This window comes from Tyto alba, unplaced genomic scaffold (genome assembly GCF_018691265.1).
Source record: "Tyto alba isolate M040663 unplaced genomic scaffold, T.alba_DEE_v4.0 Super-Scaffold_33, whole genome shotgun sequence".
In the NCBI taxonomy this organism is placed as follows: domain Eukaryota; kingdom Metazoa; phylum Chordata; class Aves; order Strigiformes; family Tytonidae; genus Tyto; species Tyto alba.
The window spans coordinates 9,531,421-9,556,013 of NW_024881308.1; the positions used below are offsets into that span (position 1 = coordinate 9,531,421).

The 24,593-nt window shown below is 41.5% G+C and overlaps 1 protein-coding gene across 2 annotated transcripts in view; it reads right to left on the reverse strand.

Annotated features, from left to right (window-relative positions):
• Positions 1 to 24,593, reverse strand: part of ATP9A (ATPase phospholipid transporting 9A (putative)) — a 64,897-nt gene that overhangs the window by 7,057 nt on the left and 33,247 nt on the right. For both annotated transcript variants that reach the window (XM_042800995.1, XM_042800996.1), the window contains exons 14-26: positions 22,600 to 22,812; positions 17,058 to 17,219; positions 10,682 to 10,774; positions 9,765 to 9,848; positions 8,691 to 8,861; positions 6,652 to 6,750; positions 6,265 to 6,354; positions 5,984 to 6,128; positions 5,419 to 5,483; positions 4,511 to 4,666; positions 3,058 to 3,122; positions 2,125 to 2,233; positions 771 to 828 (exon numbers count right to left, since the gene is read on the reverse strand). In XM_042800995.1, the coding sequence (XP_042656929.1) occupies positions 771 to 828; positions 2,125 to 2,233; positions 3,058 to 3,122; positions 4,511 to 4,666; positions 5,419 to 5,483; positions 5,984 to 6,128; positions 6,265 to 6,354; positions 6,652 to 6,750; positions 8,691 to 8,861; positions 9,765 to 9,848; positions 10,682 to 10,774; positions 17,058 to 17,219; positions 22,600 to 22,812 (1,510 nt within the window). The remainder of the gene's footprint in view (positions 1 to 770; positions 829 to 2,124; positions 2,234 to 3,057; positions 3,123 to 4,510; positions 4,667 to 5,418; positions 5,484 to 5,983; positions 6,129 to 6,264; positions 6,355 to 6,651; positions 6,751 to 8,690; positions 8,862 to 9,764; positions 9,849 to 10,681; positions 10,775 to 17,057; positions 17,220 to 22,599; positions 22,813 to 24,593) is intronic.

A 24,593-nucleotide genomic window follows, 5' to 3' on the forward strand; every position in this document is an offset into this window, starting at 1 on the left:
CAGAATTATATTGCCATTTTAGTTTTAAAGCTACATGTTATTTACATGTTTTCAATGGTTCCCTGATTAATCCTTATACAAAGATTTTGAATTTGGGGTCACTTGATAAAAAAAGACAAAATGAAAGAAAAGACCTTCTTAGGCATACAACCCAGTAACTACATCCACTTTTGGAAAATGGATGCATTGTAATTAAGGCATTTGCTTAACTGTTTTAGAAGCCTAATTAGAGTGCATGGGATAAGATGAAAAACCAGAGCTCTACTCTAATCCTTCATTACAGATGGCTACAAAGTAACCAGAACTATTGACACTTCTAATAGACAGAGTTTAGATAAAATATACAAAGCTACAGATTCCATATTTTGCATGTTGACTTCATAGCCTGTATAACCTACAGGTTTGAAAACCTTTTTCAAAAGAAGGGAAGAGTCATAAGCTCTACTTTACAGATGGAGCAATTAAGGCACTGAAAGGAACTTGCACAAAATTAAAAAGGATGGTCCCAACGGGTAGAGGTATAATACTCTGAACTTCTACATCGCTGCCTACAACAGGGTTGGCCAGTTGCTGCCAGTACTTAGTTTTATATAATTCTTCCTTTGCTAATGCTACCAACATTTTCCAAGACAAAATAATATTTATTCATTATCCCAAGGATGCATTGCTGAATTTACTTCATGCTTTACTTAGCTTCCTGCAACACAAAAAATTATATATTCTTTACTCATTAAAACATCTGAAGGCACAAGCAGAAGTTGATTTCTTACCTTGATAGATGCTTATTAAGACCCATATCAAAAATGTTTTGTATGATAATGGTCGTCCCTAGGAGAGGAAAAGAAAAACAAAAAAGACAAAGCTCCACTGGGGTTTTCTTTTATGAATGTTCACTTACAGATCAACCCAGAAATTAATAAGAGAATTTGAAGGTGATTTGGAGAGAAAATAAAACAAATCAATCAGCCCTGAGGTACTGTCTCTCTATTCTCATTTTTTTCATGATGCACGAAGTAGCCCTGGGACTGTGGAAGCTCACTGCATGCACAGTACAGTACAGACTCGTCCTTACTGCACACACAATTAATTCAATGCAAAGATGTCTCATGAGTTTAGTCATTGTGCTGTGAAATATAAGATGTGTGTATACACATGTATATGAATATATTAATATTATATTTCTACACACACACACACACAAATCACCATCATATTGAAGGCAGATAGTTTTTTAAAAAAGCATCTCCAGCCAACACAGCTATACCAGTACAAAAAAACCCTATGTTTAGACCAGGCCTAAGGATGGTTGGAGAATTAGTGGTTTATGACATAAGAGACAACATACAAGTGAAACCAGATGGAGACTTATACAGGCTGTCGGAAAAACAGGCTTTGCTTCTGAGAGTATCTGTTTAACAGAAATCCTTGAGGGAAAGGATCTGTTGAAGACTCAGTCCACCCTTTCCTTCAATTAAGAAAGATGTCCCAGTCTGCATACCCCAGTTATTCAAAAAATTTTCCAGGGAAAAAAAAAAAAGAGAGAAAAAAAAAGGAACTGAAGACAAGATTTACCTTCCTGATATTTCTATGGTAAATATCAAATAAAGTTTTGTTTGTCTAAGGAGAAGGACCCGACTTTCATGCTAGAGCTACAAAAACAGCACATCAACCAAACCTTTATGTCCCTTTACATCATCCTCAAGGCAAATTTCTATTCAAGAAACTACGTGATAACCTCCTCCCCTCCACCAAATGAGCATATCCCTTCCCCCCATCCCCTTTTCTGGCTTCAGAAGAGTGCCAAATCCCCAACAATTTCTCCTTCCCCTTTATTTTGGAACAAATCAGTAATATTAAATCCTTAGAATTTCCCACAGAATGTAACTTCTATTTCCCCAGCCGTTTTTAATAAATTGCATTTCATGTAGCATTCAATAACAAACTGCCAGGAAATCTGGTTGTATCTGTTAATTCAAATTTGCCTTTAAAAGAATTTTGCTTGAAAAAGCACGATAAAGTTCTGTATCTACTGATAATGTATTTGACTTTACACGTTTAGAGAGTTTCAAATCACGACAGGGATCTTGCCTTAAACCAAAACAGACAAACAAGAGTCTCCCACACCTTAAGAAGATCTTTGTACAGCTCTGGGTACAACATTGCAACTTCAGACTTAACATCCTTGTCCAGGACTAGAGAAAACACTGGAAACATCGTGTAAATTGTGGAGTACCTGGGAAGAAGGTAGAAGACTAGTAAATTATCAAAGGTGTAGATGAGCAAACAGAAATGCTGGTCTTCAGAAAGGAAATAAAGAATTCTTGAAGTGCCAAAAGATGTACATATTGTAAAACTTTGCAAATGAACACACTGGAGTTGTGCATGTAGGGAAAAACCTGCAGGATTTGCTTTTTGAACGGCTTTTGATTTGAAACACTCATAAACAGATGATTCGTTCAAGTATTGCAACTGGTGCTACAGGGTTATTAGTGGAGCCAAGGACAGACCTGTCCCCACCTCAAAGTTTGCTCTACAGTTTAGGCTTGATGCTTGTTTGCATCAGAAGGCACTGGATATTAATTTGCTGTTTGTTTTTTAATTACGCACTCAAAAGTCTAAAGTCATGGTGTTACAAATGTGAGCCCAATATATTTTAGATAGGAACTGATTCCTCCTGTTGAAGAGGTTGGCTTCTCTCCCCCCTTCTGACACTGTCAGGAGCTGGGTACTGGCTCTCACTGCTGTGCAGGCACCAGTGCATGAGTGTCCCTCTGCTTTTTAACAGGATCAATGGAACAGTTCTGGAGGATGGCTTGCTTCTCATGTTCTTAATGTGACAAACTGTCCTTTTGGAAAGGTTTATAGAAGTGTCTGCACTGCCTCACTGGCTTCTGCTTAGTGCAGAGGAGAAGAAAGGGGACAAGGATCACATCCGTCTTCTAAAGCAGTGTTGCGAAACACGCAGAGTGGAGATGTACATGCCTTGTGGGTTAATTAGCCCAAATCTATTCACTATGCACAGGTTTTCCACACTATTAGTAAAAAGTGAGCTCTTACCCAATGATGAGAAAGCCTTGGTAGAGAGGAACTGAAGCAAAGTAAAATACTGATGAGAAAACAGCCTAGAACAGAAAATAAATAAGCTTTTCAGGCGTTAAGATACTGCAGTACAAGTAACAGCTTAAAAGTATACTCTGTTCAAACTGGAACGTACTTGCAGTGGGTTCTCCAAATTCCTGAAATGAAGGCAGAAGAATGTAATATCAACCCTTTTTATTCCTACGCAAACCTTGGATGAAAGCTATGTTTAATAGCAAACATTGGAGAGCTGGACTTGGAAAACTTTTTGTAATGTAATTCCACAGAAAAGTACATGAAGAGTTTCCTCTAAAGCCCAGTTTGATCAAAGCCATCCAGATGTTGTGAAGGACAGGTGCATACTTACTTATGCCTGGGTGATGCCTTCACAATGCAAAAGACTACACTCACTAATACAAACTCCAAATAGTTCAAGATTAATTTTTCTTTTTTTTTTTAATCAGAAGTTACAGGTTTGTTTTCTGTTCTTGTTTTTATCCACTGAGTAAGCTCAACTGTCCCCTTAGTTTGAACCTTTTGTCTCTAGGCATTCCTCTCCAACATGTTTATTCTAAAAAGGGGAGAGAGAACCAGTCTTCTCAAAACTATAAGGTATTTTACTCAGAAAGTACTTAGTATTTTTAAGGAATATATCAGTACACTATGGCGTGGAAATGCAACTTCCAAAGAGTAACCTCTGTCCTTAACTGTAACTTTCACTCAAGTCACCACAGCTAGGAACGGAATTTGGCTCATGAGGTCTTAAAATCTCTTTCAATTCTCCCTGCCAACTGGCAATTGCTTTTTTGCTACACTGAGGCTCTGCACACACGAGCAACATAAATTTTGCAAATACCAAATCTGTTTCTAAGGTTCCCTTTGAAATGGAGAGGAACAGACTGCCTCCACGTTGCTGCAGCAAGCTGCTGAGTCCTCGGGAAGGTTAATACGTGCTTCAGCAGCCTTTGCGGCACGGCTCCTGCGAACACTCCACAGCACGCCAGACCGAGCTTTTGGTAACCTCATCAGGGTCCAAGCCAGGTCCTCCTCAGCTGCTTAAGTAAGGCCTTCAAATAGTAAGACTGAAGTTAAAGAACACCTGAAAATATGTGTACTTACTCAGCACAGGCCTCGAGAGTATTGCCCTGCTTCAGATTTTCAGTATTTCCTAGCATTACTAAACAACAGCAACAACATGCTGCATGAAATCAGTGTTTTCCACAGTAGAACACTGCTTGTGCAATTTTGGAGAAGTTTGTTCAATACCAGGAACTTTCTTATGTGTTTTCATATCAAAGTAACAACCTCAAGTTCCAACTCATGAAAATTTTCAGAAGAGATAGTTGCAGCCAAAATGAAACACAGAACCTTTACTTTTTCATTTGGCTTTTTCACCTCTCCATTGGAAAACCCCTCATGACAGTCCATTTACCTGCATTGTGCTGATGCACAGGCTCCTGTGGATTACAAACTGACTGAGAGCTGCAGACCGTTTGTAACTGTTCCTTCCATGCACCATTAGTAAACGACCCAGATGTTTAAACTGAGTGATAGAGAAATCGGCTGCAAGTGATGCCTGTTTTCCTTCCTGTGTAAAACAGCAAGTAAAAAGAAATATTGTATTGTTATTTAGTTATCACTGACAGAATTTCCAAGAAAATTTGCAATACATTAGGTGGGGGATAGTATTACCTCAGCACTTCTGCCTTCCACCGTGGCTTTTAAGCAAAGAGCAAAAATATGAGGAGAATTCCCATTTGAACCCTGGCCTCCAATTCTAAGTAACCCTCTGGATTATGATTCACAACACGCATGTTAACGTGACACTCATATCAAGTCAGCTTTGAACAGAAATTTTCAGTCTCTAAAGTTCACTCAATTTTAATGTTTTGGCTCACTGCAAGCAGAGCCTTTCCACTGCCGCCAAATCCAGCCTTGTCGCTCCAAGCAGCTCCATATGCAGGAAGCAGAGCACTAACCCAGAGTTTGCTTTCTAAACTAATATAAACAGCTATTAATTGTACATGTAGGGTATATGTTATCAGAGTAATTATAACCAGCATTTTGAGCATCTACATGTGATTAAAAACCCCAAAACTAACCACGATGGTCCAAATTCTGGGAATTCACCAAGAACCAAATAATGAACTTGAACTCTATTAAACAGTAGTTTCCTTTACAGCCAAATCATTTTTCATTATAAGGGTACTGGTCTGATGGTTATTCTTGTGGAAGCTTCTCACTTTCTTTCACAAATTTCTGAGGATTCATTTAAGAGTCATTTGCGAACTAGCTCCTGAATTACCATAGGAAGTCTTACTAAACAGGAGGTAATCTCACCTTTCCTTCAACTCCAACACCACAGTCAGCCTCCTGAATCATGCTAACATCATTCCCTCCATCACCTGCAGGTCAGAGCACAGACAAACAACACTGGTAGTTAAGCAACAGGGGCAACTTTCAAACCCACCAAAGGCATCTGCACCAGACTGCAATATTAGAAGAAACATTTAACCCTATCAACAAAAGCAGGTTTTTAAATAGAAATAATGAATTTAAATTCTTAAGAAGTTTTGTTTTTAATAGACCCACAGGTCATTTTATCTGACTTGTAGGTGTACCGTTATACCTACAATGCTGAAATAAAGCTCACAGATTAACAATGGCACTTTACCCAATCAAGTTCAAGCTCTGTTTTGCAAAGATATCACCCCAAATATTTATGAATAGTTTGTCATTGAAGTTTCCATATGCAAAATTTCATCTTCTCAATCATCCCACAAAACCACTGTCTCCTAACTCACCATTTTCCAGGCGTTATGAATGACACAGGACTGTTCACTCAAAAGAAGAAATTGTAAAGACACCATCCTACACGGTGACTCCTCTCTAACTAGTCCCTTACCTACTGCACAGGTGAGTTTGCCAGTCCTTTCCTGGAGCAACCGCACAATCTGGGCCTTCTGTGTTGGAGCGCATCTGCAGCACACGACAGCAGGGCACTGGCAAGCCAGCTCCATGAACTCATACTCATAGTATTTCAGACACACCTAATTTACAGAGATCAGAAGCGTCACTGATGTTTGTGCTACGAAAGTTTCTTTAAAAAAAAAAAAAAAAAAAATCAAAATTCAGCCACAGTGTTTTGGGGCTGTTCCTGAACAGCCTGAGGTGCCTGAAGCCTACCTCCAGCGAGTCGCCAGAAATAACAAGAGCACAGTCGTGTTTCCGGCGGAAGGCATTCAGCTCTAGATGGGCTTCCCCACGGTTAGTCACCTGGGGAAAAAGATGGCAACTGAGGAAGGGTTTGCTTCACTGGGGTGAAAAAACAAACAAGCAAGGCTCAGAGGGAGTGAAAGTAATATGGACAGGCAGCACACTGAGTTATTCAGAGATCACAGTCAGATAAACCAAAGCAGTAAACAAAAATTCAGGGGACAGAAAGCTGGGTCAAAAGAATAAAAATATTCTGCGTTAACTGCTGGAAAACAGTTGTGATCTCAGCACTCCTCCTGTGCCAGAATTTGGGGTCCCAAACAAGTCTTGAGAGATGAGTACGTGGGTGTTACTCACTAGTCTGAATATATGGATGTCCTGTGTCCGTGTCACCAAATGTGCATTCTTGGCTGTACACGTGGCTGTCTCTAACTTATCCCCTGTCAGCATCCACACCTAAAATCCAAATATTTAATGTATTAAATACAAAACTTAACAACCATGTCTGCATGACATCTAGAAGTATCACCTGCCAGTTCAGGCACATAAAAGGACTGTTAAAATACATATACAAATTCCTCTTCTAAAAAATGCCTATTTTAAAACATACGAGAATATTCTCATAGATGAAAGGAAGAAAAGCTTTTAAAGAGGCTGAAATGCAAAAGAGGTTACAAACTATATATAACATTTTTCCCACCTGCAATATTTCAAGATTCTGCTGATAAACCCACAAAATACAAGCTAAAGAATGTGTATGCGTGTGCTAATGTGTCCCACCCCAGCTATTTCTTGTACACTAAAATAAGCGGCCCTGCTGCAGAAAGATCCCTCATGGCCCTGCCTGAAATGTGGATGATGCAACTGGGGTTAGCTCACTGCTGATGTGTGCGTCTGGAACAGACTAAGCTAGTTGGTTTTTTTTTGGTTTTTTTTTTTTTTTTCAGATTTTTTTTTTTTTTAAATATACACTGCTCCTTTTATTTTGTGCTGGTGAGGAGGGGCATTAGAAAGCAATGTCAGCAGCAATACCCTGTTATAATCTGGCAGGGAATTCCCTCAATAGTGTAAATATATCAGAGTTTGTTTTGTTTTTTCCACTGGTGTTTTTATTCTTTCAAGACACCGCCCAAGAATATTTAACAAACTTTTAAAAAAACCCAAAAAAACAAAAAACCAAAACACACACAAAGACTCACTTATTTGTTTAATAATCTGAGGTTGGAAAGAGATTTGATCTTAACAAGATGGTCCCTGTAATGAATTATAAGGCTGCCTTCACTCTTGATTTACTTCTTGCATGCAATACCCTAACGAACATACCATTGCAAGGAGTGCTCAGAAGTGCCGCCACTTGCTGTGTGATGACACGCTCCACACCCTGACACCCACTCCAGCCAAGGTGAAGAGAAAAAACGAAACAGCTTTGGAATAACTGGCCAAGACTACACCGCAGGGGGAGAAAGCCGCAATGCTGCTAAGGAGCTCTGTCTCATTCCACTCATCTCGCTCTCTGCTGAAGTTCCTGCTGTTTACAGGGATGGCTCCAAACAGAAAGCACTTCTGGAAGCTTGTCCCAAGCTTTGAATTCCACTTCCTACCTAAATCCCAAACACACGGCCCTGCTTTGGATTCACAGCACGACTCAAGATTTTTGCTCACTTTGCTACTTAAAGCAGAGAAACCACAACCAGAACCTTTTACCTACTTTTCTTGTTCAAATCTGAATGTTTAGTCGTCTTCTCTCCACACACACCCCCCCCCACACCTTTTCAAGTCCATGATCTGACTTACATGCTTTCAGAGAGAGAAACTAAGCAGACATCACACCAGCTCCCTCATCGCTGAGCATGGCTCAGGCCATAGGTGTCCCAGTCTTAAGACACTGGAGCCCAGAAAGCCGGGGGGGGGGGGGGGGGAAAAAAAAAAAAAAAGTGTCCAGGCCCTGATTCTCTTGGCTCAGACCCCCTCTAGTGGCTACTGAAAACATGTATATTCACAGCCTCCACAGCAGTTGGTGTGCCAAACACAGCCAAACCAGTCTTGTTTCAGGCAACTGTCTGAAGGAAACAATTGCCCAAAAGTCTCCTGTAGCTACCCTCCTGCCTATGCACTCGGCTTCTCTGCAGGAGGAGCCAGAGCACGTTAGGGGAAGAAAAGCACAGAAGTGACACGCTTTCATGTGTTTAGTTAATATTCACTATTTCCAGCCTGTTCTGTTCTCAAAGTGATGTTTAAAATGCATCAGCCAGCCCCACTGCTCTCACCCACAAAGGGCACCTGGTGAAACATTTACCTTGACAGGGCCCCCAAACTGGCTTAATTTACTGTCTGTGGGGCAGTGCCACATACTCTACAGGGTGTTCCTGCTATGAGTAACATTAGGTTAGGCAGACCTTAATGCCAGCATTTCTCAGTGTCTCCAGAGTGGGTCTGACGTCCGTCTGCAGCTGATCCTCCACGCCAGTGAGACACAGCAGCTCCATCTCCATTTCCAGGCTCTCGATGACTGTGGCTACCTTCAGGGAGCGGTCATGGACACTCAGCTTTGCCTGGACATAGCGTGCCTGAGGACAGAGCAGACAGCCACAGCCACTCAGCCAGCCAGCTCACACTTTTGTGGAGTGCAGGGTTAAGCAGCAATGGGGTTAACCAGTTAAACCTCCCTCTGTTAACCAGCATTCAGGGATGCAACATGTCACGGCTGGTGGACACGAGGTGCACGTTACAGAATAAGGTGGAAAAGGTTTCTGGGGAGTTTTGCTGTTTTGTCCCAGTCCCATTCCAGCCGGGCAGCGGTGTGCATGGCGTGTCCTCGTGCAGACACGAGCACAGCCGCTGCTGAGGCCACACCTGCAGAAAGCCTGGAAGCGACCCTCTCGCACCACAGGTCTAACCACGGTTTCTGCAACTAATACATCTACAGACGAGGGCAAAGGAGAATCCTAAGCATTTCCACTATCTCATCTCTGCATTTAAATAAACAGTTCTCCTTCACATTTTGCCTGCCTGGGGGTAAGCAAGTTAGTGCTGTGTGTAGAGACCCATCTAACAAACACCACACATGAAGCCTCTGTTTCCATGAGCCCAGCTGGGGTATAGTCTGGTTGTTTGTAGTTCCCCTTGATGTTGGAATGCAATAATGAAAATTAAAAGCCAACACATTTCCTCACACAAACACCCAACTTGTCTAACAAATGATGAGTATTTGCAGAATTTATAACCACAAGAGATTATAAGGCAGGATTCAGGAACTCCTTTGAAGGAGGGTCCTGGCTGGGATCCAGTTTCAGACATATCACTTAAAAAGCAACTTTGATTAAAAGAACAGCCAGACATTGAAGAATGACAATTCTAGTAGAAGGAGCAGAGAGATGAGAGGCAGCATTATCACAAGAGGTCTGTGAGAATCACTTCACTGATTGTTTGTTTAAAAACAAAGAAAAAAAAAAAAACAAATAAAAACTTACTTCAAAGTCTTGATACTGCTCTTCTGTCAGAGACTTCTTGGCTACAACAAGAACCCTCAGGCCTTCCCGAGCCATGTTACCACACTGGAAAGAAGTATCACATTGTAAACCATAAACTGTATCTCAAGTAAGATGATTTATGCACAGCATTGCAGAGATGGAAACGTAAGATAGCAGGTTAAGAAAATAACCGTCCCATTTAAGCAACCCCAGCGAGTCTATAACCTCTGATAAAGTGCATGATAAACCCAAGAGGAAAAGGGAGATCTGCAATGGTTTGTAATCTATCCCGGTGATCAGAAACAAAAATGTCCTCTCTGTTATACCAGTGTGGCAAAAACAACCTCACTGACTTCGTTTTCTCTGTCTCTAAGTAAAAGAGCACAAGCCTTTGATTTGTAGACTTCACATCTTTGGCCATCCAGTCTTTAAAATAAGACGAAGGTATTATTATTTCTTTGAACACCAGGGCTTGGGGGTGGACAGATTCAGTAACTGAAGCTACTGCTATGAACTCTTAATTAACATTGCTACTAACCCAACTAACAGTACAAAGCTGCCAAATGTAGTTTTGAAATTAGACCCTTCAGTCTAAAATAAATCCAAACATAGGATCAAGACCAGGACAAATTTGGTGGTCTTGAGTGGCAACCAATTTTAGGCAAAATCCATTTTATTTACAGGACTTATTCTGCACTAAGTATGTTGAACTTGCCACCTGACTTCCTTCTTACTGCATATATATTTGGCTGAAGACTAATTCAATGAATTGCCAAGATCAGTGACATTCTGGCTTGCAGATGTTTTAGCAGTTATGTCCACTCTGCCATGCTGACAAACTTTATCATGTGTTGCCCTGGAAGGAGAAAAGCACTCGCATGAAAAACCCTCCCTATGTAGGAGAAACAGCCCTGTACCTCCTCTTCCAGCCAGTCGTTGTATTGCACGATTCCAGCCATCACCACATCAGCCCCCTTCATGTAGAAGGTGATCTCTCCTGTTGATTCATCCTGCAGGTAAGAAACAGAAGTCTAAGTTGGGCCAATATTAGCATATTTGGAGTGGCCTCAGCAAGCTAAGTGATGAGTTTTCTGCACAACAGTCACAAAAATGTCTGCACTGGGTCAGGCTGAAGGTCCATCTGGCTCAGCATTTTGTGTCAGGGCCAAAAGGAGATGCTTATTCAATTGCAACTCAGTTACTCACAGCAGGAATTAATGCTTTAGACAAGAACGATTGGCTTTCTAATCAGCTACATGGCATCTCCATGCAGATACCTCTCAATCCCAACTGAGTGTGCCTTCAGAATAACTCGCCCTCACCTTGAAAATTTACTTCATACTTACCTGAAACAATAAAACAGATGCACAAAGCTTAACAGAGTAAAAGTCAGTTTAATTTACCCTCCTCTGTTAGATTATATGGCATAAGCATAATTAAGGTTTATGCTTGCCACAGAAAGGTTAGGTTGCTGCCTGCCTTATCTGATACAAGTAATTTGTAGGCTGTAAGCAAAGCATATTTACATTACCACAAATTAAAAAATCCCTTCTAACCAGGCAGATACCTAAGGAGGTCACAGCTATTAGTATTACAAGCTAATGGAAACTCTGGCAATTTCCTCAAAGGAGACAAAACAATGAGTAAGGAACAAACTGCTCTGTAAACCAAGACAGCCATCAGGGATAGGAAGAAAATAAACTTAACACGCAAAAACAAAAAGCCCATGAAGGTCTGGAAATAGACAGCTGTGAAGGAAGAGGGAAAAGTACTCTAGGAAAAAAATTAAAGAAAAGCACAGTGGACACTTTTTCATTCTCAAATTATTTAATATATATGTCAGTCTGTTCCACCATTACAGAAACTAGTGGTGAAGGTTCTCACACATGTAGAGTTGCAATCAGTAGGTAAAAACCCTAATGTCCTGTGACACAGAGTTCACGTTCATAGGAAAAAAAAAAAAAAAAACAAAAAAAAACCACCTGATGTGGATACTAAAAACACAGAGAAGTGTCTTTGCTAGGGGAATTAAGAAGTAGCCAAGGATAACTAAGTTCCTTTGCTGAACATTTTTGCCACGCTCACAGAGATATTCACAAGGAAGATTCTTATAATTAATCTTAAGCACAGTCTTCAGTGTCTTGACATGTCCAGCCTTCATGTACCGACACCCACACATCTCGTATCCCCAAAGCAAAATGCGTGTCACTACCAAAACAACCAGAATCTGCTTAAATAAAACACAAGGCTTTTGGCAGTAGCCAAAGGTACAGGTTTATCTATTAAATTATTTGATTAAAAAGTGTCTAACAACATCTCTGTAGGAAACTGAATAAAGACTTCACTTCCCGTGCTGCAGAACTGGCTTAAGATAGTTTAGATTTTTTGTCCAATATAAATACTGTATCAGCTATCTCCTTGCATTAGTCATTTCCTCTCACCGAGTTCAATAGGAGGTTAGTGCGTTCTCATATTATGGTAAGATCACACTATAAATCTACACAGAGTTTTGCCAGTTATATTGTTTTGGAGAGGCATCTTTTTCCACCGTAGTCTGACTCTGGCCACAGTTCAAAGGCTTCTTTCAATTCCAGATATGACAATAGCACTATCTTTGCTTTACAACAAAGATCATTCCACATGGGTAAGGGGAAAAAAATGCAAAGAAAAAGAAGAATGGAAAATATTGTGGTCAAAAAAACAGGCCTTCTTTCAAGACAAAGATAAGACAGTAAACAGCATGGTAAAGAGTGGATGCCTTGGTATAACAAGACTTCTCAGAACTGAAATAATCAGCTACAGAAATGACAGTTGATCACAAGTAAACAAGCAGATATTGCAAAATTATCCCAAACAAGGCAACATCTGCTACTTGTTCTCAGTATTAACTACTACTTTATTTACTAAAAGTTACGTGTTGAAGGAGATCTTTTTACTGGAGCCAGAGTGGACAGGACCAGCAGGGGACACAGGCGTCTGCCAAGGACTTCAGTAACAGCATTACTGGGCTGGACGCATGAATCACTTGCTGGAACTCTATACCCACATTGTACAGGAAGCCTGGCAAGACGATCGAAATGGCACCCGCTAGCCAAAAAAAATGCAGTTTATAAGAATGGGCAATGTCCGTATAGTTGAGCAGAAAATATTACCATTTGAGTTCTACTCACTACAATCCCAAGTAGAGTTCCTTCTGCAGTTTCTCCCTCCCCAGCTGCTCACCGTTGTCTATTGTCTTCTGGGTACTACATGCTACTTACCCTTTATTTCTGTTTGTTTTGTTTTGTTTTTTTATTGTTTCAAACAAGCAGCACAGTTTTAGAAGATACACTGAAGAGGTAAACACCTTGCAAGTCGTGGATCAAAACAAAATGGAGTGCCTACACAAGCATACTTGTATGCTTAATAAGAGAAAATTTTACTTGACAACTACCTATTTAAAAATAAGGAAAAAAATAAGAGGTTTTTTTGTTTTTTTGTTTTTTTGTTTTTTTTAATTAAAATGAAAACCCTGCTTGAAGATATTATTTTGGAGTATACAGGAACATGGCAAAGTAATACCCAGTCAGCCAGCATCTGCTTCTCAAACCCTACTTCCACCTACGGTATACAGGGAGCTGATTTTAGTGGCTCAGCAGCAGCTCAGTGGATGCAAAATAGAGACACTCAATTAACAAACAGAACGGCGAGGGGCCAATGCTTCTATTAACAGTATTTATAGTCAGGATCTGGGCCTGATGTTGCTTCCACTGACCACAAGTGGGAGTTGTGCTGGTTTTGGCAGCAGTAATATGCTAAATACAGAAATGCAAAACAGAAATCCTTTTCTTCCTAATGGGGGAGAATGCAGACAACAGATAATTTAACAGGAATAAGCTTCAAATTAAAGAGGAAAAATGAAAAAAAGAGGACTCTCACTTAGATGAGAAAATTTTAGGGCATCCTCTTCACTGCTGAGCATACATAAACACAATTTAGTGAAGCATACCCTGGCTGCAATGGTTAGCTCACTTTCTATACCTCTGATAAAAGAGGATCTCATCAAAAGTTTGCACTTACGGTAAGCAATGGGGAGGAAGGCTGTTTAGTCCTCCCTCTTTTATTGCTAATATTTTTATTCTAGGTCTTGAAAAGGATGCCTGAAGTCTCCACATAATTTTCACTATAAAAATAATTAATCTGAAGAATTTACACTTGCTGTAGTTAAAAGGATATGTGCTATACTTGCAACTATCCCAATGCAGCACTAGACATTCATGGGAACACTGATGACTGCATACATTCAACTGGCATTCAGCTGGATCTCAACATGCATGGATTTATCACTGATTACTTTGTACAAGCTCAGCCTACCGGCCCACTTCAACTCACTTTCCTGCCCCTGGGCATCTTTTAATATTGCAAAGCCTGGAACAATTTGTAATACAAATTTGTCCCCCCTACACCGTACTGTGGTGTGTGATCCAGAACTTAAAAGCAGCTCCTTGAGCAACAGGAGATCCAGGTCCAAATCCTACAGCAGCCTTCCAGTACCTAAAGGGAGCCTACAAGAAAGCTGGAGAGGGACTTTTTAGAAGGGCATGTAGTGATAGGACAAGGGGTAATGGCTTTAAACTGAAAGAGGGCAGATTTAGATTAGATATGAGGAAGAAATTCTTTCCTGTGAGGGTGGTGAGGCACTGGCACAGGGTGCCCAGAGCAGCTGTGGCTGCCCCCTCCCTGGAAGGGTTCAAGGCCAGGTTGGACAGGGCTTGGGGCAAGCTGGTCTGGGGGAAGGGGTCCCTGCCTGTGGTGGGGAGGTGGAACTAGATGATCTTTAAGGTCCCTTCCAACTCAAACCATTCTATGATACTCAGGTAAGAGATAACACAAATACAGCCATTTGCATAAGCTTTAATGATTTTCAATCTGCATCAAACACAGCTTGTCTTGGGTTTGAGAAAATAATTATATGCACATATTACAGTTCCATCTTTATCACCAAATCTCTGGGTAACAGGAATACTGAAGTTCTCTGTAATATCTGTTGTTGTTGACTACAACCACTGCATTGCTCCATTTTACATCATCACTTCACGGTGCTGTTTCTGACAGGGGCAGTGCTCTTCCAGGGGTCCAGAGAAGTTGAGATTTGTGAAGCTACCAAACATCAGCCAATAAAGCAGACCAAATTAATCTGCTATCAATGAGGCTGTATGTGCAATACTGATCCCAACTGCTTCTAGCCAAAAACAAAGGCTACTTCTCCTATTGTTGTAACTTAAAATACATAAGGCAGAAAATATTTTTACACCCTATTTTCAGATACCCCAAAATAAGAATGCAGCAACCCAATTTTACCGCAAAGTAAACAAAGAAACCAGAAGAACCCACCAAACTTACCTATTCTCCCCACCCCACGTAACAAAGCTGCAGATCCCATTAAATGACACAACAAATCATATCTTGCCCTGGATTACAGGTTTCATATTCATGTTTTAGACTCCTGGCACCAATTACCTGTCTGTACTCTCAGTAAAAAATGACAACGATGTTTTAATTATCTCCAAAAGAAATACTCAGACTGCTTCACCTTATTTGCTTCACAGGCAAATGGAAGCGTCTTACCATAGCTGGGTTTGTTTATCTTACTAACACTTATTTTCTAGCACTGTCTTGAAAACTAATTATGATAATGATGACAACTGATCTCAACTGTATTTAACACCCATACTTTCTTCTTTCTTTTTAAAGTATTTTTTTTTCTGAGAGTCCGATCTTATATTTTTATACAAAACCGCAAGTTATGCGTATGATTTCAGCTGGGCACGTAGCCTGCTGCTGCTGATAAAGGTACTTGCACAAATGCACCCTTTTGCCTTAACTCAGCTATTTCCAAACTCTGCTTATGACACTGTGTTCTCAGCATGGCTGTGGGCTCTGTTAAACAGCTCAAAAAACCCCAAATCTCCACAGTTCCCTGCAGCTACAAGTACTTCCTCCTGTGGTGCTGTACTTCCACAAGGTCCAAGAGGACTTCCAATGCCTGGCAGAGATCTGGGGACCGCTTCCACAAAACCACTAACAATACCCTGAAATTATTTCTTGTGGCATAATTCCAGGATCGCCTCCTTCCTTCTCACTTGCTGTCATACTCCGTTGTACCACCACAGCTGCTTTGGAGATGCAGTGTAAGCTGGACCCGTGAACCTGCTCAGGTTCTTGCTCCTGGCTGACCCCGAGGAGGGAAAGCACTCATGACCTGGGTCGACTCACAGCCCCAGTCCATCACATAGGCCCCTCCAGCTCTGCCAGCATGACAGGACAGGAAGGGCAGGAGCTTTTGGACAGATGAAAAGACAACCCCAGGGACACAGAGTGAGGCTTCAAAGTCAGCTCAAGCTTCTCTGAGAATGCTAGTGCCTGCTCCTCTGGAGAGAGCAGTCCTGCCCCTACTGAGCTCTTCTTCTTCCTCACTGTGTCAGCCACTGTGGGAGATGACACAGAATTTGGGTCCCAGGGGACAGGGTAACTGTGACATTTTCTTTTGCTGGCAGTGCTGGCTTCAAGATTTTCTGAAACAACAGCATTACCTAAGAGATAGCATGTCACCTCTGCTGATTATCAAAACAGCCAAAACACTCGGATTTTAGCTCTCATGTTCCACTAGTCCCTCCTGCCTCCTTCCACCTTGAACACTTGTAGCAAAAATCCTCTCCCAATGTTTCGCAACATCCCCAGGGCCCCTGGTCTCACAGTCGCTGGGAAATGCTCGAGCTGCCTCTTCCTTCCCAGCACCATCCTTGAGGCCCGGCTGCACTGCTGGGGAGTCACCTCGTCACCTCCACAGCTGGTGGCAGTGCCGGCTAACGGCCTGGCCTGACACTGCCCCTGACTCTGTGTGCACAAAACTACACAGAAACCCACCCCAGAGGACATATCAAATTAAAAACGAGAGCGGGAAGGAGCAGCTGGAAGAAGCTGGAGCTGCGGAGGACACACACCCCGAGTGCCTGCAGCTTGGGCTCCTTCATTGCTTTGAGCAAGGGACCAAAGATCGATAAACTGAAGATGTCCCAGGGCACTACAGGACTTCCTGTCAAATATGACCAAAGGAAAGGATGTATCACTAAACAAACCCAGCAGTGAGATGCTATTAGCTCAAAACAGAGAACCAGCTTACAGCCTGAGGTAGAAGAGGCTGCAAAACTCAGCCAGGAAGAGCAGCACAGCTGAGAGCAAATGTTTTGTGTGTTTCACCTTGTGTTAGCAGGAAATTCACAAAGACATGACAGCTTACCCTAAACCACTTACCCGAACGATTATCCCCATGCGCTTGCTCTCGTAAGTGAAGGGAAAGATCTGGAGGATGGTGAAGTTCAGGATGTGGCCGCCCGGTGTCCTCAGCTGCACGGAGGACTGGTCTCTGCCAACCAGCGTTAAGCCCACGCTCTCAGTCCACTGCACGAGGGCCACCTGAGAGGAGAAGGCCACGGTGAGGGCGGCCAGATCGTGCCATACCTCCCCCGAGGAGCACCAGAAGGGAAGGGATAGCGCGTGGGGGCTGCAAAGAATTTCATTAGTCATTAATGTTGCTTTAGAATGGATCCGTTCGTATATGCAGGTGCTCCTGTATGGCTCTTTCTAGCGGGATTTTCCTGAAGTTAGAAGCTTACCAAGTATTTCTGGGGTTTGAGCAGCCTGGCTCCTGTCTGATTCAGCTGCCACGCTGTCCCAGACTCTCCGCAGGAGGGGTCGGCTCCCAGCCTTCGGCTGCCACATCCTGAAGGACAACCCTTCAGCAAGGGCAGGCACAGGTACCCCCGGCCCGGGCCTGGGCTGCCCAAACCTCCCCTTGGGCACAGCCGGTAAATCTCTTCACAAACACTTTCTGAATGTGCTATTTCCCAGCTTCTCATTTATGAAATCAAGAATTCAAAATGAAGCGTTCACTCTGGATTTACAATATTAAAGCCAGGAACACTAATGCAGAGCACATTAAAAATTCATATTCAAAAAACAAATAAACAAAGTGAGCTCTGCTTTGTTTATTTGCTAGTAACAATTCGTCAACAACTTTCAACCTCTGTACTGATCAGCAAGACAGCTGAAGGCTGGCTCACAGGTACTTCTTTGGGAAGAAAGGATTCTCTGCTAACATTTAAAAAACAACACAAAAAAACCCCAAAAACCCAATATTTTTCAAGGCACAGACCAGAAATCATTTAATTGAACTTATATGGGTATCATTTTGATTGCAGCTTCTAGTGTTTAAGGACCTACAACACTGAATTCTTTACAAGCTTTCACTAGATTACAACCAGAGTCATGACAGAAGACCAACACCTTCATTTTGCTTCTCAGACAGTCCCCCCAAGATTCCCCACCTCAGCTGACACATCCATTTAAGATTGAGCCTGCTGAGATACGGGGATTTAACTCTAGAAGCTGTCTTGGCAGTAACGGATGGGAGCAGCAGCTGACATGAGCCCATATATCACTGGCCTCCAGAAAGGATCAAGGGATACTTTCTCCAGACATGAAATACTGAAAGTATTTTACAGTGACATTTTCAAAGGCATGAGTCTGCTGGGCACATAGCTGCTGCTGACTTGAAAGTTAATTATCCCTTGTGCCTTTCAGGTTCTGTCTTTACTGCCTTAAGTGACCACAAATACCTTAGACAAAAATGGAATTTATTTTGGGAAATCACATACACAAGATACAGATAAAAATGGAACCTATAAATACTTGTATTGAGTCAAGATTTTACCAGATGAATTGATATAGTTGAGTCTAACTGGAGGATCTTTTGTGAACTCAGCTCCCTTTCATCCACAATTTGGATAAAAAGACAACCCAAAATAAACTTTTCCTTTCATAAAGTAGTCTTAAATTGCCAGATAAAAAAAAAAAAAAAAATTGTTGAGTTGGCTTTGCCTTTAAAGACCTTTAAACCAATTTGAATCAATATTTGTTTTAATATTAGCAAGTTTCTTCAGGCTTATTCACAAAGATTACAAAAAATCAAAGGCTCTTTCAAGCTTATCTTTTTCAAAAGTTTCTTCGAGCCATCCTTGGTGCATTAAAGTGTGCAGCTAGATAATCCTCCTAACAGTCTCCCAAAGCAGAGATGGAGCCTGTGTTTCCAATACTCTGGTTAATAAATAATTAGAGAATTTTTCACAGCATGATGTTACATGATATTCAGCATGTGCAGCACTGGCTGTTGATTTGCCCATGTTGGTAAGCTGCAAATGTCTAGGGACAGACAAATCTCTGCTCCCAGCTCAGCCTGTTAAAGCATCTCCTTCACTACTTTCTTTCACAGACACCTCCTCCCGCCTTCCCTGCCAGCGTCTCATTTAAATTCTATGTCAGGAAGCATTCAAACCTTCCGAAAGGAAAGCCTTGCGCAGGGCAACAAATGGATGAGCAGCACGTCAGAGGTGCTGCGTCACACACATGGCACGCTTCAAACTAACTGCATTGCACTGCACAACACCCGCCGTTTCGGATGGCCCAGAGATCACAAAAAGGTATGTCAGTGGAAGGGGAAGATTAATGAAAGAAATTCCCCTTTTCCACACTGCTCCTGAGCAGGCATGGGTTCTGTCAGCCCTTAATGGCCCTCCAGGTACCCCGCATTCAGCACCAGAGGGGAAGTGGGGCTGACCCCTTTGAACATGCCACTTCCCAGTCTCTATAGTACTTAATGAATAATTACTGAGAGAGAAAGTGATATCATTTTGAAGTGTTTCTATCAGATGCACTAAAAGCATTGAAATTACCGTCCCCATTCAACAGACAACACAATGGGCCCGGCCTCCGGGAAGTGCTGCGGCGCCAGCAGACGCCACCGAGGGATGGCTCTTCTGGGCACCCCGGGATGGGGAGCACGTTCCCAGCCTGGTGCAAGACAGAAGCAGTTTACTCTGTGCAGTGCAAACAGATAACTAGAGGCGCTCTCAGTCACGGCGAAAAGATGAGAAACATTCAAGATACAAAAATATATTTACAGCTTAAACCGAGAAGATTTAAGAGCAGGCTTGAAATCCCTCAAACTCCTTCAAGAGAGCCCGTGCTCACTGATGAGGGGAAATCAATAAAGTCCCTGACCACACTCCAGGAGTTTGCAGCTCCATCCAGGCCAAGTCAGCTACAGATCTGAAGCATTACAAAGCAGAGCAGCTACAGCAGCTCGGCACGCTATCCCCCAGACTTTGCTCTTTCCGACAATTAAATTACCCAAGCCACCACTGAAGTGGATATCGACTAATAAATTTCATTCTAAAGAGACAAATTGATCCTTCTGTGCCATGAGTTGCTCTACAAATGTCCCATTTAGGGTTGCCTAGGCAGACAGACAACAGGCAGAAACCAATTGATCGGTGCACCCTTTCATGTCCTGGCAGCTGCAGTGGGTTGTCAGGGTTAAAGACTGTTTGCCCAGGAATCCCAGGCACTCTTATCTCTGATCAGATTATATCTATTTCATTTCCCCTGTTAGTTACTGTATGGCTACAACTGACACGCTTGCAGAGCCCCAAGGCTGTAACCGATATCTGAATAAAGATACTTCAAGAGTTCTAAATGGCAGCATGCACAGGAAACAAATTTAGGAAATCCTGCTTTCTGTTACAGGAAATGAATCCTATGCCAACTGGTAGAAATTACCCTTGCTGTTAAAGTAAAGAGAATACAAGTTTTTGTACTCATTTCATAAACTGACCTTCCCTGCCATGGCAATATTTTATTGATATAGGATTTCAAAGGCTGGCTTTAACAGGAGTCCAAAGCTATTCCCCTACAGGGAATGTTATTTAACAGCATCGCTCTCTTCTCAAGGACTTGACTTGTGCTGATCCTGCATTTTGTACCATCTAGTATGACATACACAGAGCATGTCTAAACAATATTTGTGTATCTAAGACCTACAGACAAGATTTCCTCAGTGCAGTAAAGCATATCTGATTTCTGAACCCGCTGTAATTCTCTACTTAAGATACCACAAGAAAGGAAAAAGAATTTAAACAATAATCTTGGAAGGATTAGTTATCATGCTATAGTAAAACAAACAAACAATAATCTCTTGGGTATTTGAGACAAATTGCTGCATAAATATTTTAAAGACAGAACAGTATAAAGCAAAAAAGGAAAAGAAAAATCACTGACTTCACTATATACCACAGTATATATGTCAATAAACAGTGGATCTGTGTAAAAATAGCCAGTGAGTACTTTAGGACAAAAAAAAAAAAAAAAAAGAAAAACAAAAACCCAACTTAAATGCAGATCACAAAAATTACCATCTGGAAATCATTCAGAATGCATTTCAATCCAAAGGCAGTTGCTTTCTGTAAGCTGTCTGTACAGGCAAGAGCAACACTTTAGAGGAGAAAAGCAGGTAAGCAAAACACCAACCTAGATTATGTGGCAGGAGAGGATACACATGCACTCTGCTCACCAGCTCCAAAGCCAGTGAGCAGCAAGTGCTTGTTGTCACTGTAGGCACATCAATGGAGAAGCGGGTGGGGGGGAAAGCAAAGATGCAGCTTTTGTATAGTACAGACAAGAACACATTATATGAAAATAAGTAATTGCGTACTTTGGAAGAAAAGCACTATAGGGAATATTTTGAATGCACATGAAATGCGGAAACTAACTCTGTGTGCCAGTCTTTCAGTAATACAGGCAATGAAGTCCTCATATAGCTGGGCTTCGAACGAATAAATTTATTTCTATGCAAACAATTTCTCACCTCTAACAATGAGGAAAACCAGCTACTTTTCTGATGTCAAAGGTGGAAAGTTTATTATCAGAGGCAAATCTGTTTTATTTGGGGCAGTAAATGGAAGAACCCTTCTAATGTCATCAAATGGGTGATATGATCTCATGCCGTCAGTAGAATTCTTACGGGAAGTTTCAAACTTCAGTCTCTTTCAGTGGCACAGAGCAAGTGTAATTGTACAAATTAACAGAAAACAAATTGGTTTACTTTTGTATGCACTAAAGAAGATGTATTCAAGAAGCATAACGAATACATGAAACCACATTTTATTCCTCCTGTCTTTGTCACAGAAGGAAACAACACTCTAATTAGATTTTCCAAATTTCACAGAGTGGCAAAGAGCACTTTAATTGTAAGTCCTGTATTTAACCTGATCTCTCAAGTGTTCAGTAAAAGTCTCCAGTGAGTCTCTGGAGTGCTGTAAAGTTTCTCTCTACTGTACCACCCTGCGTAGCCCTGGCAGAACTGGCAGGGCACAGCTTTGCTCCGAGACAAACTCCTGCGCACTTCACTCACTCTGCAGAACGAACTCAGGCTCTGGGTCTGTCCCAGCCGCATGGGAAGGGATGTGTCCTGGGTTAGCAGCGCTACCCAGCATGATTTACAACTTCACACTTGGTCTGGAAGTTTGGGCACCTGGCAGATCAGGGACAAGCTGACTTGTGGGAGTGTTCTAGCCCCTTCCCACAAATTGTCCACCCCCAAACAAGACAAGATTGCCTAGAATTTACCAAATGTAGCCAAAGGGACTCATGGCATTGAATTACAAAATATAGCCTGGGCAGAAGGTGCAGAAACACGAGCAAAACTTTGAATTGCAGAGGCTGATACAGCAGCCAGATACTAGTCACCATGTAGCTCTGCAGCTTCAGGCAGAGAAGCAGATTTGGCTGAAGTATATCATCTGAGAAAGTACTTATGGTCTATTCATGGGTTATCAGTACAATAAATGCATTGAAATAGTATTCCCTTCACTAAACTGGAGTAGTTCTACCGAATAATGTTTTTTTTTCAGAAACAAGCAAGGTCATATTTATATTTTTATACACCCAAATGGATACTGACCTCATCAGGACTGGAGGCCTGGTACACCCTGCAAGAGTCCTCATAATGTCTCTCAGCTTCAGCCTGGTCCGTCACCCCGTTGGACTCGTACACTGGTGTCACGTTGTGGCACAGCGCGATTGCCTTCACCGCCTCGTGCACTCGGCTGCTCATGGTTTTACGCACCTTGGTGGCTAAGGTAAGGCCCTTCACAGCAGGTGGGTCCTGAGATTGCTTATAAAAAAAGAAAGCAGAATAAAGTCTTATTGCAGGAAAAAAAAAAAAAAGATTAAACTTTAAGTTTTTACTCCAGTGAACACCATATACATAGCAGCTGTGCGGACTCTTTATGTCCCCAGCAATGAGATGCACCCTTCACACACCTTAACTCAGACCATCATTGGAAGCACACACCCCAGCATAATGCAACTTCTTTATCATTGTTACTGGTAAAGTGCCCCAGAAGATTTACCTAAGTCTGTGGAACAGTATGCTGAGAAAAAGACCCTTTGCTGCAGATCCACTGAACACTGACTAGTTAAAGACCAAAGCCCAATGGCTCATGAAAATTTAGAGTCAATTGGGTTTCATGTGCAAGAGAATATAATTGCCAAAAACTGAAAACAGATGACTTGTATGGACCTAGAAAATCTTAATTATATTCATTTAATTTTTAATACTATTTTTAGTATCAGAATGGGAGTCTTCAGATAATTGCACAATTACTAAATTATCCTGGTTGAAGAAGGGACACACAGTGAACTAGTTTCCTGCTCTGTTAACCTTTAGTGTCAAGAGGACAAAAGTTTCACTTCCAGGTCAAAGGCCACAACATGGTAAAAATAAGAGTAAAGAATAAGAACTACAGTTCAAAATGAATCATTGCCAGCAAATGCTTCTCATTATAAGGAATCTCACTTGGTAATTATAAACATTTTATGAGACATATCCTTTACCAGTGCAATTCCACATGCTATTTTCCACACTCTAGGACACGTAAGATCTTAAAATTTAGTATTACTGCTCATCAGCAATGTTGAAACTGGCTTTAATCAAATCAAACAACAGCAAACCTTCAGCTGAAGAGCATTTAGATTGACATAAAGCACTAGCCACATACTAGACTAGTCAGTCACCCAAACATTCCTGACAAATATTGAATACTTTGGCAAATAATTAATCAGTAGTCAAGTTTTCTCTGGAGACTGAGTACAAAATGAGGGCAAGTAAATTTGAAGTCTGGGTTTTGGGTTTGCTTTTTAGGGTTGTTTCATTTTGGTTGTTTTGTTTTGTTTTTTTTATGTACGGATCAGTCATTTAAGGGTCTCAACACCAAGAGAAGAACCAGATGCTAAGGTGGTTGTGAAAGCAGAGGAGGGAAAGACAGAGAGATGGCTAGAGAAGTTACAAGTTACCTGAGTCACGTCACAGAGAAAAAGACAATTACTCAAAATACCAAGTATTTATTAACTATCATACGCTTAGTTAAAAGCACATTGTAGCCTGACAATCTGCCCAGGGAAGAGCTATGACAACAAACAGATCACTGAGGTCAAAGAAACCTGCTGTGTGTCTTTACAACCATGAACAAAATCCAAAAATAAAAATCCCATTTACAGTACATGGTGCCTTTTTCGAGGCAAGAATGCTGGCTTCACGTTTCACACTGGGGGGGGTACAGAACATGTAGTTCATCTAAAAATCTCTAGAGCAAAGCAAAACCAATGTGATGTGGAAAACCTGTTCACTATATTGGGTGTGCATGCTTATGGAAAAGCAGAGGGCACTTTGAAAACAACTTCTGCAGTTTCTGTATGAATGAAGCAATTCCACAACTATCGAGAAATTAAAATGCTTGACGCACAACGTGGGAGTAGTAACCCATCACTAATGTCCGCAGATTGCATCTCTGGAATCACATCTTACAAAAGAAAAAAAATCTAATTGTCAGTAAGTCACAAAAAAGTTATTTCTAGCTGCAGCTGAGAGAATGGTTATTAACAGAAAATTAAAAA